Genomic DNA, 15,455 nt, shown 5'->3' on the forward strand with positions numbered 1-15,455 from the left:
ATAGCAGACATGTATGGCTTTTTGGTAATTAGAAGGCTGCTAAATGCCACTGCGCACCACACGTGTATTATGCCCAGCAGTGAAGGGGTTAATTAGGGAGCTTGTAGGGAGTTTGTAGGGTTAATTTTAGCTTTAATGTAGAGTAGTAGACAACCTAAAGTATTGATCTAGGCCCATTTTGGTATATTTCATGCACCATTTCCCCGCCAAAAGCGATCAAATAAAAAAAATTGTTCACTTTTTCACAAACTTTAGGTTTCTCACTAAGATTATTTACAAACAGCTTGTGCATTTATGGCACAAATGTTTGTAAATGCTTCTCTGGGATCCCCCTTTGTTCAGAAATAGCAGACATACAGGCTTTGGTGTTGATTTTTGGTAATTAGAAGGCCACTAAATGCCACTGCGCACAACACGTGAATTATGCCCAGCAGTGAAGGGTTAATTCGGTAGTTTGTAGGGAGCTTGCAGGGTTAATTTTAGCTTTAGTGTAGAGATCAGCCTCCCACTTGACCACACCCCCTGATCCCTCCCAAACAGCTCCCTCCCCCCACCCCACAATTGTCCCCGCCATCTTAAGTACTGGCAGAAAGTCTGCCAGTAAAAAATAAAAAGGTATCTTTGAATATTTATTTTTTTAGCATATTTACATATGCTGCTATGTAGCCCCCAACCTCCCTGATCCCCCCCAAAACAGCTCTCTAACCCTCCCCCTCTGCCTTATTGGGGCCATCTTGGGTACTGGCAGCTGTCTGCCAGTACCCAGTTTGCAAAAAAAAATAAATGGTTTTATTATTTTTGTTTTATTTTTTTCTGTATTGTAGCTTCCCCCCAGCCAAACCAATCTTGCTAAATTAAATATAATCCCCCCCCTTTTTCCCAACTTCTAACTAAAATATTTCTGTAGTGTAGCGGTTCTCACCCGCTCCCCTCCCCGTGCCCGCCCCAGCCTGCACGGGGAGGGAGCGGGTGGGAACCGCTACACTACAGTGTAATAACCGGAAAAGCAGCTGGAAGCGAGCAGGATCGCTTCCAGCTGCTTTCTACACCGAGGACGTACAGGGTACGTCCTCAGGCGTTAACTTCCATCATTTTTTTTTTTTTTTTTTTGAGGACGTACCCTGTACGTCCTAGGTCGTTAAGGGGTTAAATATAAACGGTCAAATCAAAATGTATATGTTGCAATGTAAAATATACACTAAAAAGGGACACTAAACAATTTTTTTTCTTTCACGATTCAGATAAAGCAGGCAATTTTAAAGCAACTTTCTAACTTACTCCTATTAGCAAATTGTCTTTGTTCTCTTGCTATCTTTATTTAAAAAGCAGGAATGTAAAAGCTTAAGAGCCGGGCCCATTTTCGGTTGAGAACCTGGGTTATGTTTGCTTATTGATTTGCTAAATTATTCACCACTAAGAAAGCGCTATCCAGGGTGCTGAACCTAAAATGGGCTTTTTCCCACACTTAAACTTCCTGCTTTTTAAATAAAGATAGCAAGAGAATGAAAAACATTGATAGGAGTAGTAAATTAGAAAGTTGATTAAAATTGCATGTTCTATCTGAATCATTAAAGAAAAAAATTCTGGGTTTAGTGTTAATTTAAAGGTATAGTAAAGGGCCATAATAGTTGGGGAGTAGAAGTTTTACTCGAGAACAACAGAGCACTGCTGGTCCCAAGCAAACGAGTCATGTCTTAAATCTCTGCTGACTCAAGATTGTGTTATTTGTCAATTTCATCTGATGCAAATTCATATTCTAAATATCTCATTTTATCTCACGAGTATACCACCTAAAATGGGTCACTCTGTGACATAGGATGTCATATTGTTGCTAGCTCAAAGCTTTGTTTTTTAAACAAATAAAGTTTGAGTTAAAAAAAAAAACATAATTTATGCTTACCTGATAAATTCCTTTCTTCTGTAGTGTGATCAGTCCACGGGTCATCATTACTTCTGGGATATTACTCCTCCCCAACAGGAAGTGCAAGAGGATTCACCCAGCAGAGCTGCATATAGCTCCTCCCCTCTACGTCACTCCCAGTCATTCGACCAAGGACCAACGAGAAAGGAAAAGCCAAGGGTGAAGTGGTGACTGGAGTATAAATTAAAAAATATTTACCTGCCTTAAAAACAGGGCGGGCCGTGGACTGATCACACTACAGAAGAAAGGAATTTATCAGGTAAGCATAAATTATGTTTTCTTCTGTTAAGTGTGATCAGTCCACGGGTCATCATTACTTCTGGGATACCATACCAAAGCAAAAGTACACGGATGACGGGAGGGATAGGCAGGCTCTTTATACAGAAGGAACCACTGCCTGAAGAACCTTTCTCCCAAAAATAGCCTCAGATGAAGCAAAAGTGTCAAATTTGTAAAATTTGGAAAAAGTATGAAGCTGAAGACCAAGTTGCAGCCTTGCAAATCTGCTCAACAGAGGCCTCATTCTTGAAGGCCCAAGTGGAAGCCACAGCTCTAGTAGAATGAGCTGTAATTCTTTCAGGAGGCTGCTGTCCAGCAGTCTCATAAGCTAAACGAATTATGCTACGAAGCCAAAAAGAAAGAGAGGTAGCAGAAGCTTTTTGACCTCTCCTCTGCCCAGAGTAAACGACAAACAGAGAAGACGTTTGTCGAAATTCCTTAGTTGCCTGTAAGTAAAATTTTAGAGCACGGACTACATCCAGGTTGTGCAGTAGACGTTCCTTCTTCGAAGAAGGATTTGGGCACAAGGAAGGAACAACAATCTCTTGATTGATATTCCTGTTAGTAACTACCTTAGGTAAGAACCCAGGTTTAGTACGCAGAACTACCTTATCCGAATGAAAAATCAAATAAGGAGAAATCACAATGTAAGGCTGATAATTCAGAGACTCTTCGAGCCGAGGAAATAGCCATTAAAAATAGAACTTTCCAAGATAACAACTTTATATCAATGGAATGAAGGGGTTCAAACGGAACGCCCTGTAAAACATTAAGAACAAGGTTTAAACTCCATGGTGGAGCAACAGTTTTAAAACACAGGCTTAATCCTGGTCAAAGCCTGACAAAAAGGCCTGGACGTCAGGAACTTCTGACAGACGTTGTGTAACAGAATGGACAGAGCTGAGATCTGTCCCTTTAATGAACTAGCAGATAAACCCTTTTCTAAACCTCTTGTAGAAAAGACAATATCCTAGGAATCCTAACCTTACTCCAAGAGTAACCTTTGGATTCACACCAATATAGGTATTTACGCCATATCTTATGGTAAATCTTTTCTGGTAACAGGCTTCCTAGCCTGTATTAAGGTATCAATAACTGACTCAGAAAACCCACGTCTTGATAAAATCAAGCGTTCAATTTCCAAGCAGTCAGCTTCAGAGAAGTTAGATTTTGATGTTTGAAGGGACCCTGTATCAGAAGGTCCTGTTTCAGAGGTAGAGACCAAGGTGGACAGGATGACATGTCCACCAGGTCTGCATACCAAGTCCTGCGTGGCCACGCAGGACTTATTAGAATCACTGATGCTCTCTCTTGTTTTGATTCTGGCAATCAATCGAGGAAGCATCGGGAAGGGTGGAAACACGTAAGCCATCCTGAAGTCCCAAGGTGCTGTCAGGGCATCTATCAGGACAAGCTCCTGGATCCCTGGATCTGGACCCGTAACGAGGAAGCTTGGCGTTCTGTCGAGACGCCATGAGATCTATCTCTGGTTTGCCCCAACGTCGAAGTATTTGGGCAAAGACCTCCGGATGAAGTTCCCACTCCCCCGGATGAAAAGTCTGACGACTTAAGAAATCCGCCTCCCAGTTCTCCACTCCCGGGATGTGGATTGCTTGACAGGTGGCAAGAGTGAGACTCTGCCCAGCGAATTATCTTTGATACTTCCATCATAGCTAGGGAGCTTCTTGTCCCTCCCTGATGGTTGATGTAAGCTACAGTCGTGATGTTGTCCGACTGAAACCTGATGAACCCCCGAGTTGTCAACTGGGGCCAAGCCAGGAGGGCATTGAGAACTGCTCTCAATTCCAGAATGTTTATTGGCAGGAGACTCTCCTCCTGACTCCATTGTCCCTGAGCCTTCAGAGAATTCCAGACGGCACCCCAACCTAGAAGGCTGGCGTCTGTTGTTACAATTGTCCAGTCTGGTCTGCTGAATGGCATCCCCCTGGACAGATGTGGCCGAGAAAGCCACCATAGAAGAGAATTTCTGGTCTCTTGATCCAGATTCAGAGAAGGGGATAAGTCTGAGTAATCCCCATTCCACTGACTTAGCATGCACAGTTGCAGTGGTCTGAGGTGTAAGCGTGCAAAGGGTACTATGTCCATTGCCGCTACCATTAAGCCGATTACCTCCATGCATTGAGCCACTGACGGGTGTTGAATGGATGAAGGGTGCGGCAAGCACTTGAAGTCTTGTTAGCCTGTCCTCTGTCAGGTAAATCTTCATTTCTACAGAATCTATAAGAGTCCCCAGGAAGGGAACTCTTGTGAGTGGAACGAGTGAACTTTTTCTTTTCGTTCACCTTCCATCCATGTGACCTTAGAAATGCCAGTACTAACTCTGTATGAGACTTGGCAGTTTGAAAGCTTGAAGCTTGAATCAGAATGTCGTCTAGGTATGGAGCTACCGAGAATCCCCGCGGTCTTAGTACCGGCCAGAAGAGCACCCAGAACCTTTGTGAAGATTCTTGGAGCTGTAGCCAATCCGAATGGAAGAGCCACAAACTGGTAATGCCTGTCTAGGAAGGCAAACCTTAGGTACCGGTAATGATCTTTGTGAATCGGTATGTGAAGGTAGGCATCTTTTAAATCTACAGTGGTCATGTACTGACCCTCTTGGATCATAGGTAAAATTGTCCGAATAGTCCTCCATCTTGAACGATGGAACTCTTAGGAATTTGTTTAGGATCTTTAAGTCCAGGATTGGTCTGAAAGTTCCCCTCTTTTTGGGAACCACAAACAGATTTGAGTAAAACCCTGTCCCTGTTCCGATCGTGGAACAGGATGGATTACCCCCATTAACAAGAGCTCTTGTACGCAGCGTAGAAACGCCTCTTTCTTTGTCTGGATTGTTGACAATCTTGACAGATGAAATCTCTCGTCTTGGAGGAGAGTATTTGAAGTCCAGAAGGTATCCCTGAGATATTATCTCTAGCGCCCAGGGATCCTGGACATCTCTTGCCCAAGCCTGGGCGAAGAGAGAAAGTCTGCCCCCCACTAGATCCGATCCCGGATCGGGGGCCCTCAATTCATGCTGTTTTAGGGGCAGCAGCAGGTTTCCTGGTCTGCTTGCCCTTGTTTCCAGGACTGGTTAGGTTTCCAGCCTTGTCTGTAGCGAGCAACAGCTCCTTCCTGTCTTGGTGCAGAGGAAGTTGATGCTGCTCCAGCTTTGAAATTACGAAAGGAACGAAAATTAGGACTGTCTAGCCTTAGCTTTGGTTTTGTCCTGAGGCAGGGCATAGGCCTTTACCTCCTGTAATGTCAGCGATAATCTCTTTCAACCCGGGCCCGAATAAGGTCTGCCCTTTGAAAGGTATATTAAGCAATTTAGACTTAGAAGTAACATCAGCTGACCAGGATTTTAGCCACAGCGCCCTGCGTGCCTGAATGGCGAATCCTGAATTCTTCGCCGTAAGTTTAGTAAGATGTACTACGGCCTCCGATATGAATGAATTAGCTAGTTTAAGGACTCTAAGCCTGTCCGTAATGTCGTCCAGAGTAGCTGAACTAATGTTCTCTTCCAGAGACCTCAATCCAGAATGCCGCTGCAGCCGTGATCGGCGCAATGCATGCAAGGGGTTTGCAATATAAAACCTTGTTGAACAAACATTTTCTTAAGGTAACCCTCTAATTTTTTATCCATTGGATCTGAAAAAGCACAGCTATCCTCCACCGGGATAGTGGTACGCTTAGCTAAAGTAGAAACTGCTCCCTCCACCTTAGGGACCGTTTTGCCATAAGTCCCTTGTGGTGGCGTCTATTGGAAACATTTTTCTAAATATCGGAGGGGGTGAGAACGGCACACCGGGTCTATCCCACTCCTTAGTAACAATTTCAGTAAGTCTCTTAGGTATAGGAAAAACCTCAGTACTCGCTCGGTACCGCAAAATATTTATCCACCTACACATTTTCTCTGGTATTGTAACTGTGTTACAATCATTCAGAGCCGCTAACACCTCCCCTAGTAATACACGGAGGTTTCCAGTTTAAATTTAAAATTTGAAATATCTGAATCCAGTCTGTTTGGATCAGAACCGTCATCCCACAGAATGAAGTTCTCCGTCCTCATGTTCTGCCACCTGTGACGCAGTGTCTGACATGGCCCTAATATTATCAGCGCACTCTGTTCTCACCCCAGAGTGATCACGCTTACCTCTTAGTTCTGGTAATTTAGCCCAAAACTTCAGTCACTAACAGTAGCCATATCCTGTAATGTGATTTGTAATGGCCGCCCAGATGTACTCGGCGCTACAATATCACGCACCTCCCGATCGGGAGATGCAAGTACTGACACGTGAGGCGAGTTAGTCGGCATAACTCTCCCCTCGTTGTTTGGTGAAATTTGTTCAATTTGTACAGATTGACTTATTTATTTAAAGTAGCATCAATACAGTTAGTACATAAATTTCTATTGGGCTCCACTTTGGCATTGCAACAAATGACACAGGTATCATCCTCTGAATCAGACATGTTTAACACACTAGCAAATAAACTTGCAACTTGGAATACAATTCAATTAGAATAATATTAAAAACGTACTGTGCCTTTAAGAAGCACAGAAGATCTATGACAGTTGAAAATTAATAAATTGAAAACAGTTATAGTGTAAACAACACAACTTTAGTAAAGGTTTAATCCCATTAGCAAAGATAACAAATTCTGAAAGCAGGAAACAAATTGCAGAATAAACGTTTTTTATCTCAGTCAACTATAATTCTCACAGCTCTGCTGAGAGAAATTACCTCCCTTAAAATAAGTTTTGAAGACCCCTGAGCTCTGTAGAGATGAACCGGATCATGCAGGAAATACAATGAGCTGCTGACTGAAATATTTGATGCGTAGCAAAAGCGCCAAAAAACGGCCCCTCCCCCTCACACACAGCAGTGAGAGGAGAACAGAAACTGTCAGAAAAAAGATTAAGCAACTGCCAAGTGGAAAAATAGTGCCCAAACATTTATTCACTCAGTACCTCAGCAAATGAAAACGATTTTACATTCCAGCAAAAACGTTAAACATAATTTCTAGTTATTAAACAGCTTTATGTAATTCTTACAGTGTAATTCTAGTGAAAGTACCATTCCCCAGAATACTGAAGTGTAAAGTATACATACATGACATTATATCGGTATGGCAGGATTTTCTCATCAATTCCATTGTCAGAAAATAAAAACTGCTACATACCTCTATGCAGATTCATCTGCCCCGCTGTCCCCTGATCTGAAGTTTACCTCTCCTCAGATGGCCGAGAAACAGGCAATATGATCTTAACTACTCCGGCTAAAATCATAGCAAAAACTCTGGTAGATTCTTCTTCAAACTCTGCCAGAGAGGTAATAACACACTCCGGTGCTATTTTAAAATAACAAACTTTTGATTGAAGATATAAAACTAAGTATAATCACCATAGTCCTCTCACACATCTATCTAGGTCGTTGGGTGCAAGAGAATGACTGGGAGTGACGTAGAGGGGAGGAGCTATATGCAGCTCTGCTGGGTGAATCCTCTTGCACTTCCTGTTGGGGAGGAGTAATATCCCAGAAGTAATGATGACCCGTGGACTGATCACACTTAACATAAGAAATGACAAGCACAATTTTCTTAATATGCACTTGACACAACTAGATGACAAAGAATAATATAGTATTGCTTTCACGTAGGCTGCGACAGCATGGGTCCAACTGTTTGGTACTATAAATAATTTTAAGTATTTATAACCAAAATTCATCCTATTTGCAATTTTTTTCTACAAGATTATAAATTTGTAGAATGGCATGCAATGTAATGGAAGATTAGCTATGTATTTTGGATAGCTATGAATGTATAACAGCAACAAGTAGGAAATATTGGGGTGTGTTACACTATGCAAAATTTATGATAGGGCGAATACCCCGATCGGTTGCAGATTTGCTTATTTGAGCCTGCAACTGATATTTATGAAGCAGTGGTTAGAAACTCTGCTTCATAAACCCTCTCCACCAAACTGGAGCGTCGCAGATGAAAATCACCCCAGATTCCTTTGACCGGGGTGATAGGACAAGCCCTACTCTCATACAACTGGTTGCATGAGGGGGAGCGGTATTGCACGAGTGTTCCCTCATGCAATGATAAATACATTGGCCCCACAATTTGTAATAAGATGCATACAGGTTCACTACACGTGAATCCTGTTCGCTCGCATATTGATAAATCTATGCCCAATGACAATGTTAAAGATTAACATTGGTATAGTACATGGTAGAAAAGGATATCTGGAGGGAGGATGAAAGTGAATTGCTACTCTAATAACTCATTAAACTTTACTTTCATCACTGCAAACCTATTAAACAAAACTAAATTATTATTTTTTTTTATTGTTAGTTGGTTTGCCAATTCAGTGTTCTTGCTAGGGTATATGCAAACTATTTGGATGAAAGAAGAGTGTACCGACACTATAGTATGGAAAAGATGTCACATTAGAAATAAAAAAAAAAGGTGTATGACAGGGTGCTTTACCTTGAGAGAGTAAATTTATTTTGTCAGCAAGTATCAATGATTTGTGTTAATTTTTTTAGGTGATAAAGATCAGAGTAGTAAATCGAAAGGGTTATTATAACTTTAATCCATCATAATAAAAAGTTTTACCTTATAAAACCAGGTTTAAATTTTCCAAATCGTTCCTCAACTTCTTCAGCGTGATACCTTTGTTGAGAATTCTGGTTAGTTGAATCTCCACATGCATCCATGAACTCTTTCCTTTTCATATTAATGTGGGCATTATCTCTTGGCTGGAATTAACAAAGTGCTACTAGTTACACCATGGTTTACACATAGAATGTACATATCACAAACATCTGTATATTCTTTATTAAAATGCACAAAAACAAATACAAAATTATAGAACTAGATTCATTTCAATTTAAAACAAATAAACATTTCTTACTTTTGGGCAGTCTCTCATTTGGTGTTCTTCTGAACCACAATTGAAGCAGCATGGTTTCGGTCTATTTAATAAAAGCAATGACAGTGTAAATAAAAAAAAATTAAAAAAAAAACAACAGTTGTAGTACTCTGAAAATGACTTAAAAAGAAATGGAAACATTTTAGTCAACATATAATATGTAAACATAATTCACATTCTGTTGCATGAGGATTATAAGACTGGTGAAAGTTAAGGCAGTATTTAAAGGGCCATAATACCCAAATGTTTAAACACTTGAAAGTGATGCAGCATAGATGTAAAAAGCTGACTAGAAAATATCTCCTGAACATCTCTATGTAAAAAACATAATTTATGTAAGAACTTACCTGATAAATTCATTTCTTTCATATTAGCAAGAGTCCATGAGCTAGTGACGTATGGGATATACATTCCTACCAGGAGGGGCAAAGTTTCCCAAACCTCAAAAATGCCCATAAATACACCCCTCACCACAACCCACAATTCAGTTTAACGAATAGCCAAGAAGTGGGGTGATAAAGTGCGAAAGCATATAAAATAAGGAATTGGAATAATTGTGCTTTATACAAATCATAACCACCACAAAAAAAGGGCGGGCCTCATGGACTCTTGCTAATATGAAAGAAATGGAATTTATCAGGTAAGTTCTTACATAAATTATGTTTTCTTCTTGTAATTAGCAGGAGTCCATGAGCTAGTGACGTATGGGATAATGACTACCCAAGATGTGGATCTTTCCACACAAGAGCACTAGAAGAGGGAGGATAAAATAAAGACAGCCAATTCCTGCTGAAAATAAATCCACACCCAAATAAAGTTTAACGAAAAACATAAGCAGAAGATTCAACTGAAACCGCTGCCTGAAGTACTTTTCTACCAAAAACTGCTCAGAAGAAGAAAATACATCAAAATGGTAGAATTTAGTAAAAGTATGCAAAGAGGACCAAGTTGCTGCTTTGCAAATCTGATCAACCGAAGCTTCATTCCTAAACGCCCAGGAAGTAGAAACTGACCTAGTAGAATGAGCTGTAATTCTCTGAGGCGGAGTTTTACCCGACTCAACATAGGCAAGATGAATTAAAGATTTCAACCAAGATGCCAAAGAAATGGGCAGAAGCTTTCTGCCTTTTCTAGAACCGGAAAAGATAACTAAATAGACTAGAAGTCTTTCTGAAAGATTTAGTAGCTTCAACATAATATTTCAAAGCTCTAACAACATCCAAAGAATGCAACGATTTCTCCTTAGAATTCTTAGGATTAGGACATAATGAAGGAACCACAATTTCTCTACTAATGTTGTTGGAATTCACAACTTTAGGTAAAAATTCAAAAGAAGTTCGCAACACCGCCTTATCCTGATGAAAAATCAGAAAAGGAGACTCACAAGAAAGAGCAGATAATTGAGAAACTCTTCTGGCAGAAGAGATGGCCAAAGGAACAAAACTTTCCAAGAAAGTAATTTAATGTCCAATGAATGCATAGGTTCAAACGGAGGAGCTTGAAGAGCCCCCAAAACCAAATTCAAACTCCAAGGAGGAGAAATTGACTTAATGACAGGTTTTTATACGAACCAAAGCTTGTACAAAACAATGAATATCAGGAAGAATAGCAATCTTTCTGTGAAAAAGAACAGAAAGAGCAGAGATTTGTCCTTTCAAGGAACTTGCGGACAAACCTTTATCTAAACCATCCTGAAGAAACTGTAAAATTCTCGATTCTAAAAGAAATGCCCAAGAAAAAATGATGAGAAATACACCAAGAAATATAAGTCTTCCAGACTCTATAATATATCTCTCTAGATACAGATTTACGAGCCTGTAACATAGTATTAATCACAGCGTCAGAGAAACCTCTTGACGAAGAATCAAGCGTTCAATCTCCATACCTTTAAATTTAAGGATTTCAGATCCTGATGGAAAAAAGGACCTTGTGACAGAAGGTCTGGTCTTAACGGAAGAGTCCACGGTTGGCAAGAGGCCATCCGGACAAGATCCGCATACCAAAATCTGTGAGGCCATGCCGGAGCTACCAGCAGGCAAACGAGCATTCCTTCAGAATCTTGGAGATTACTCTTGGAAGAAGAACTAGAGGCGGAAAGATATAGGCAGGTTGGATACTTCCAGGAAGTGATAATTGCATCCACTGCCTCCGCCTGAGGATCCCGGGATCTGGATAGATACCTGGAAGTTTCTGTTTAGATGGGACGCCATCAAATCTATTTCTGGAAGTTCCCACATTTGAACGATCTGAAGTAAATACCTCGGGTGAAGAGACCATTTCGCCCGGATGCAACGTTTGGCGGACTGAGATAATCCGCTTCCCAATTGTCTACACCTGGGATATGAACCGCAGAGATTAGACAGGAGCTGGATTCCGCCCAAACCAAATTCGAGATACTTCTTTCATAGCCAGAGGACTGTGAGTTCCTCCCTTGATGATTGATGTATGCCACAGTTGTGACATTGTCTGTCTGAAAACAAATGAACGATTCTCTCTTCAGAAGAGGCAAAAACTGAAGAGCTCTGAAAATTGCACTGAGTTCCAAAATATTGATCGGTAATCTCACCTCTGAGATTCCAAACTCCTGTTGCCGTCAGAGATCCCCACACAGCTCCCCAACCCTGAGAGACTTGCATCTGTTGAAATTACAGATCCAGGTCGGAAGCACAAAAGAAGCCCCCTGAATTAAACGATGGTGATCTGTCCACCACGTTAGAGAGTGTCGAACAATCGGTTTTAAAGATATTATTAAGATATCTTTGTGTAATCCTTGCACCATTGATTCAGCATACAAAGCTGAAGAGGTCGCATGTGAAAACGAGCAAAGGGGATCGCGTCCGATGCAGCAGTCATAAGACCTAGAATTTCATGCATAAGGCTACCGAAGGGAATGATTTGTGACTGAAGGTTTCCACAGCTGCCATCAGTTTTAGACGCCTCTTGTCTGTTAAATACAGAGTCATGGACACTGAATCTATTTGGAAACCCAGAAAGGTTACCCTTGTCTGAGGAATCATTAACTTTTTGGTAAATTGATCCTCCAACCATGATCTTGAAGAAACAACACAAGTCGATTCGTATGAAATTCTGCTAAATGTAAAGACTGAGCAAGTACCAAGATATCGTCCAAATAAGGAAATACCACAATACCCTGTTCTCTGATTACAGACAGAATTGCACGAGAACCTTTGTAAAAATTCTTGGAGCTGTAGCAAGGCCAAACGGCAGAGCCACAAACTGGTAATGCTTGTCCAGAAAAGAGAATCTCAGGAACCGATAATGATCCGGATGAATCGGAATATGCAGATATGCATCCTGTAAATCTATTGTGGACATATAATTCTCTTGCTGAACAAAAGGCAAGATAGTCTCTTACAGTTATCATCTTGAACGTTGGTATCCTTACATAACGATTCAATATTTTTAGATCCAGAACTGGTCTGAAAGGAATTCTCCTTCTTTGGTACAATGAAGAGATTTGAATAAAACCCCATCCCCCTGTTCCTGAACTGGAACTGGCATAATTACTCCAGTCAACTCTAGATCTGAAACACAATTCAGAAATGCTTGAAGCTATTACTGGATTTACTGGGACACGGGAAAGAAAAAATCTCTTTGCAGGAGGTCTCATCTTGAAACCAATTCTGTACCCTTCTGAAACAATGTTCTGAATCCAAAGATTGTGAACAGAATTGATCCAAATTTCTTTGAAAAAAACGTAACCTGCCCCCTACCAGCTGAGCTGGAATGAGGGCCGCACCTTCATGTGGACTTAGAAGCAGGCCTTTGCCTTTCTGGCTGGCTTGGATTTATTCCAGATTGGAGATGGTTTCCAAACTGAAACTGCTCCTGAGGATGAAGGATCAGGTTTTTGTTCTTTGTTGAAACGAAAGGAACGAAAACGATTATTAGCTCTGTTTTTACCCTTAGATTTTTTATCCTGTGGTAAAAAAGTTTTTTTCCCACCAGTAACAGTTGAAATAATAGAATCCAACTGAGAACCAAATAATTTGTTACCCTGGAAAGAAATGGAAAGTAGAGTTGATTTAGAAGCCATATCAGCATTCCAAGTCTTAAGCCATAAAGCTCTTCTAGCTAAAATAGCTAGAGACATAACCTGACATCAACCCTGATAATATCAAAGATGGCATCACAGATAAAATTATTAGCATGCTGAAGAAGAATAATAATATCATGAGAATCATGATGTGTTACTTGTTTGCGCTAAGGTTTCCAACCAAAAAGTTGAAGCTGCAGCAACATCAGCCAAAGATATAGCAGGTCTAAGAAGATTACCTGAACACAGATAAGCTTTTCTTAGAAAGGATTCAATTTTCCTATCTAAAGGATCCTTAAACGAAGTACCATCTGACGTAGGAATAGTAGTACGTTTAGCAAGGTGTGAGAAATAGCCCCATCAACTTTAGGGATTTTGTCTCAAAAATTCTAATCTGTCAGACGGCACAGGATATAATTGCTTAAAACGTTTAGAAGGAGTAAATGAATTACCCCAATTTATCCCATTCTTTGGAAATTACTGCAGAAATAGCATTAGGAACAGGAAAAACTTCTGGAATAACCACAGGAGAATTTAAATACCTTATCCAAACGTTTAGAATTAGTATCAAGAGGACCAGAATCCTCTATTTCTAAAGCAATTAGAACTTCTTTAAGTAAAGAACGAATAAATTTCCATTTTAATAAATATGAAGATTTATCAGCTTCAACCTCAGACAGAATCCTCTGAACCAGAAGAGTCATCAGAATCAGAATGATGATGTTCATTTAAAAATTCATCTGTAGGGGAGAGAAGTTTTAAAAGATTTTTTACGTTATTAGAAGGAGAAATAACAGACATAGCCTTCTTTATGGATCAGAACAAAATCTCTTATGTCATCAGAAACATTCTGCACCTTAGATGTTGAAGGAACTGCAACAGGCAATTGTACTTTACTAAAGGAAATATTATCTGCATTAACAAGTTTGTCATGACAATCAATACAAACAACAGCTGAGGAATAGCTACCAAAAGTTTACAGCAGATACACTTAGCCTTTGGTAGATCCAGCACTAGACAGCGATTTTCCTGTAGTATCTTCTGACCTCAGATGCAACCGTGAAGACATCTTGCAATATGTAAGAGAAAAAACAACAACATATAAAGCAAAATTGATTCAAATTCCTTAAATGACAGTTTCAGGAATGGGAAAAAATGCCAAAGAACAAGCTTCTAGCAACCAGAAGCAATGAAAAATGAGACTTAAATAATGTGGAGACAAAAGCGACGCCCATATTTTTTAGCGCAAATAAGACGCCCACATTATTTGGCGCCTAAATGCTTTTTGGCGCCAAAAATGACGCCACATCCGGAACGCCGACATTTTTGGCGCAAAATAACGTCAAAAAATGACGCAACTTCCGGCGACACGTATGACGCAGGAAACGGAAAAGAATTTTTGCGCCAAAAAGTCCGCGCCAAGAATGACGCAATTAAAATGAAGCCATTTTCAGCCCCCCGCGAGCCTAACAGCCCACAGGGAAAATAGTCAAATTTTTGAAGGTAAGAAAAATGATTAAATCAAATGCATTATCCCAAATATGAAACTGACTGTCTGAAAAATAAGGAAAAGTTGGACATTCTGAGTCAAGGCAAATAAATGTTTGAAATACATATATTTAGAACTTTATAAACAAAGTGCACAACCATAGCTTAGAGTGTCACAGAAAATAAGATTTACTTACCCAGGACACTCATCTACATGTTTGTAGAAAGCCAAACCAGTACTGAAAACGAGAATCAGCAGAGGGTAATGGTATATATAAGAGTATATCGTCGATCTGAAAAGGGAGGTAAGAGATGAAATCTCTACGACCCCGATAACAGAGAACCTATGAATTAGACCCCGTAGAAGGAGATCACTGCATTCAAATAGGCAATTACTCTCTTCACATCCCTCTGACATTCACTGCACACTGAGAGGAAAACCGGGCTCAACATTGCTGCGGAGCGCATATCAACGTAGAATCTAGCACAAACTTACTTCACCACCTCCATCGGAGGCAAAGTTTGTAAAAACTGAATTGTGGGTGTGGTGAGGGGTGTATTTATGGGCATTTTGAGGTTTGGGAAACTTTGCCCCTCCTGGTAGGAATGTATATCCCATACGTCACTAGCTCATGGACTCTTGCTAATTACATGGAAGAAAAGAAAGATATTTTACCTCAAAAGTTCCTCAGTAGCCACCTCCCATTGTAAAGGATTTCTAAGCAGCATATCAGTATGTCTGTCCCGGGACAACTGAAGGGATGAGCTTCGTG

General features: G+C 40.4%; 1 protein-coding gene across 1 annotated transcript in view; it reads right to left on the reverse strand.

The window, feature by feature from the left end:
* ZCCHC8 (zinc finger CCHC-type containing 8) overlaps positions 1-15,455 on the reverse strand; it is a 181,047-nt gene that overhangs the window by 139,408 nt on the left and 26,184 nt on the right. The window contains exons 6-7 of the mRNA XM_053701764.1: positions 9,120-9,181; positions 8,822-8,964 (exon numbers count right to left, since the gene is read on the reverse strand). Coding sequence (XP_053557739.1) covers positions 8,822-8,964; positions 9,120-9,181 — 205 coding nt within the window. The remainder of the gene's footprint in view (positions 1-8,821; positions 8,965-9,119; positions 9,182-15,455) is intronic.

This window comes from Bombina bombina, chromosome 2 (genome assembly GCF_027579735.1).
Source record: "Bombina bombina isolate aBomBom1 chromosome 2, aBomBom1.pri, whole genome shotgun sequence".
NCBI classification, from domain to species: Eukaryota; Metazoa; Chordata; class Amphibia; order Anura; family Bombinatoridae; genus Bombina; species Bombina bombina.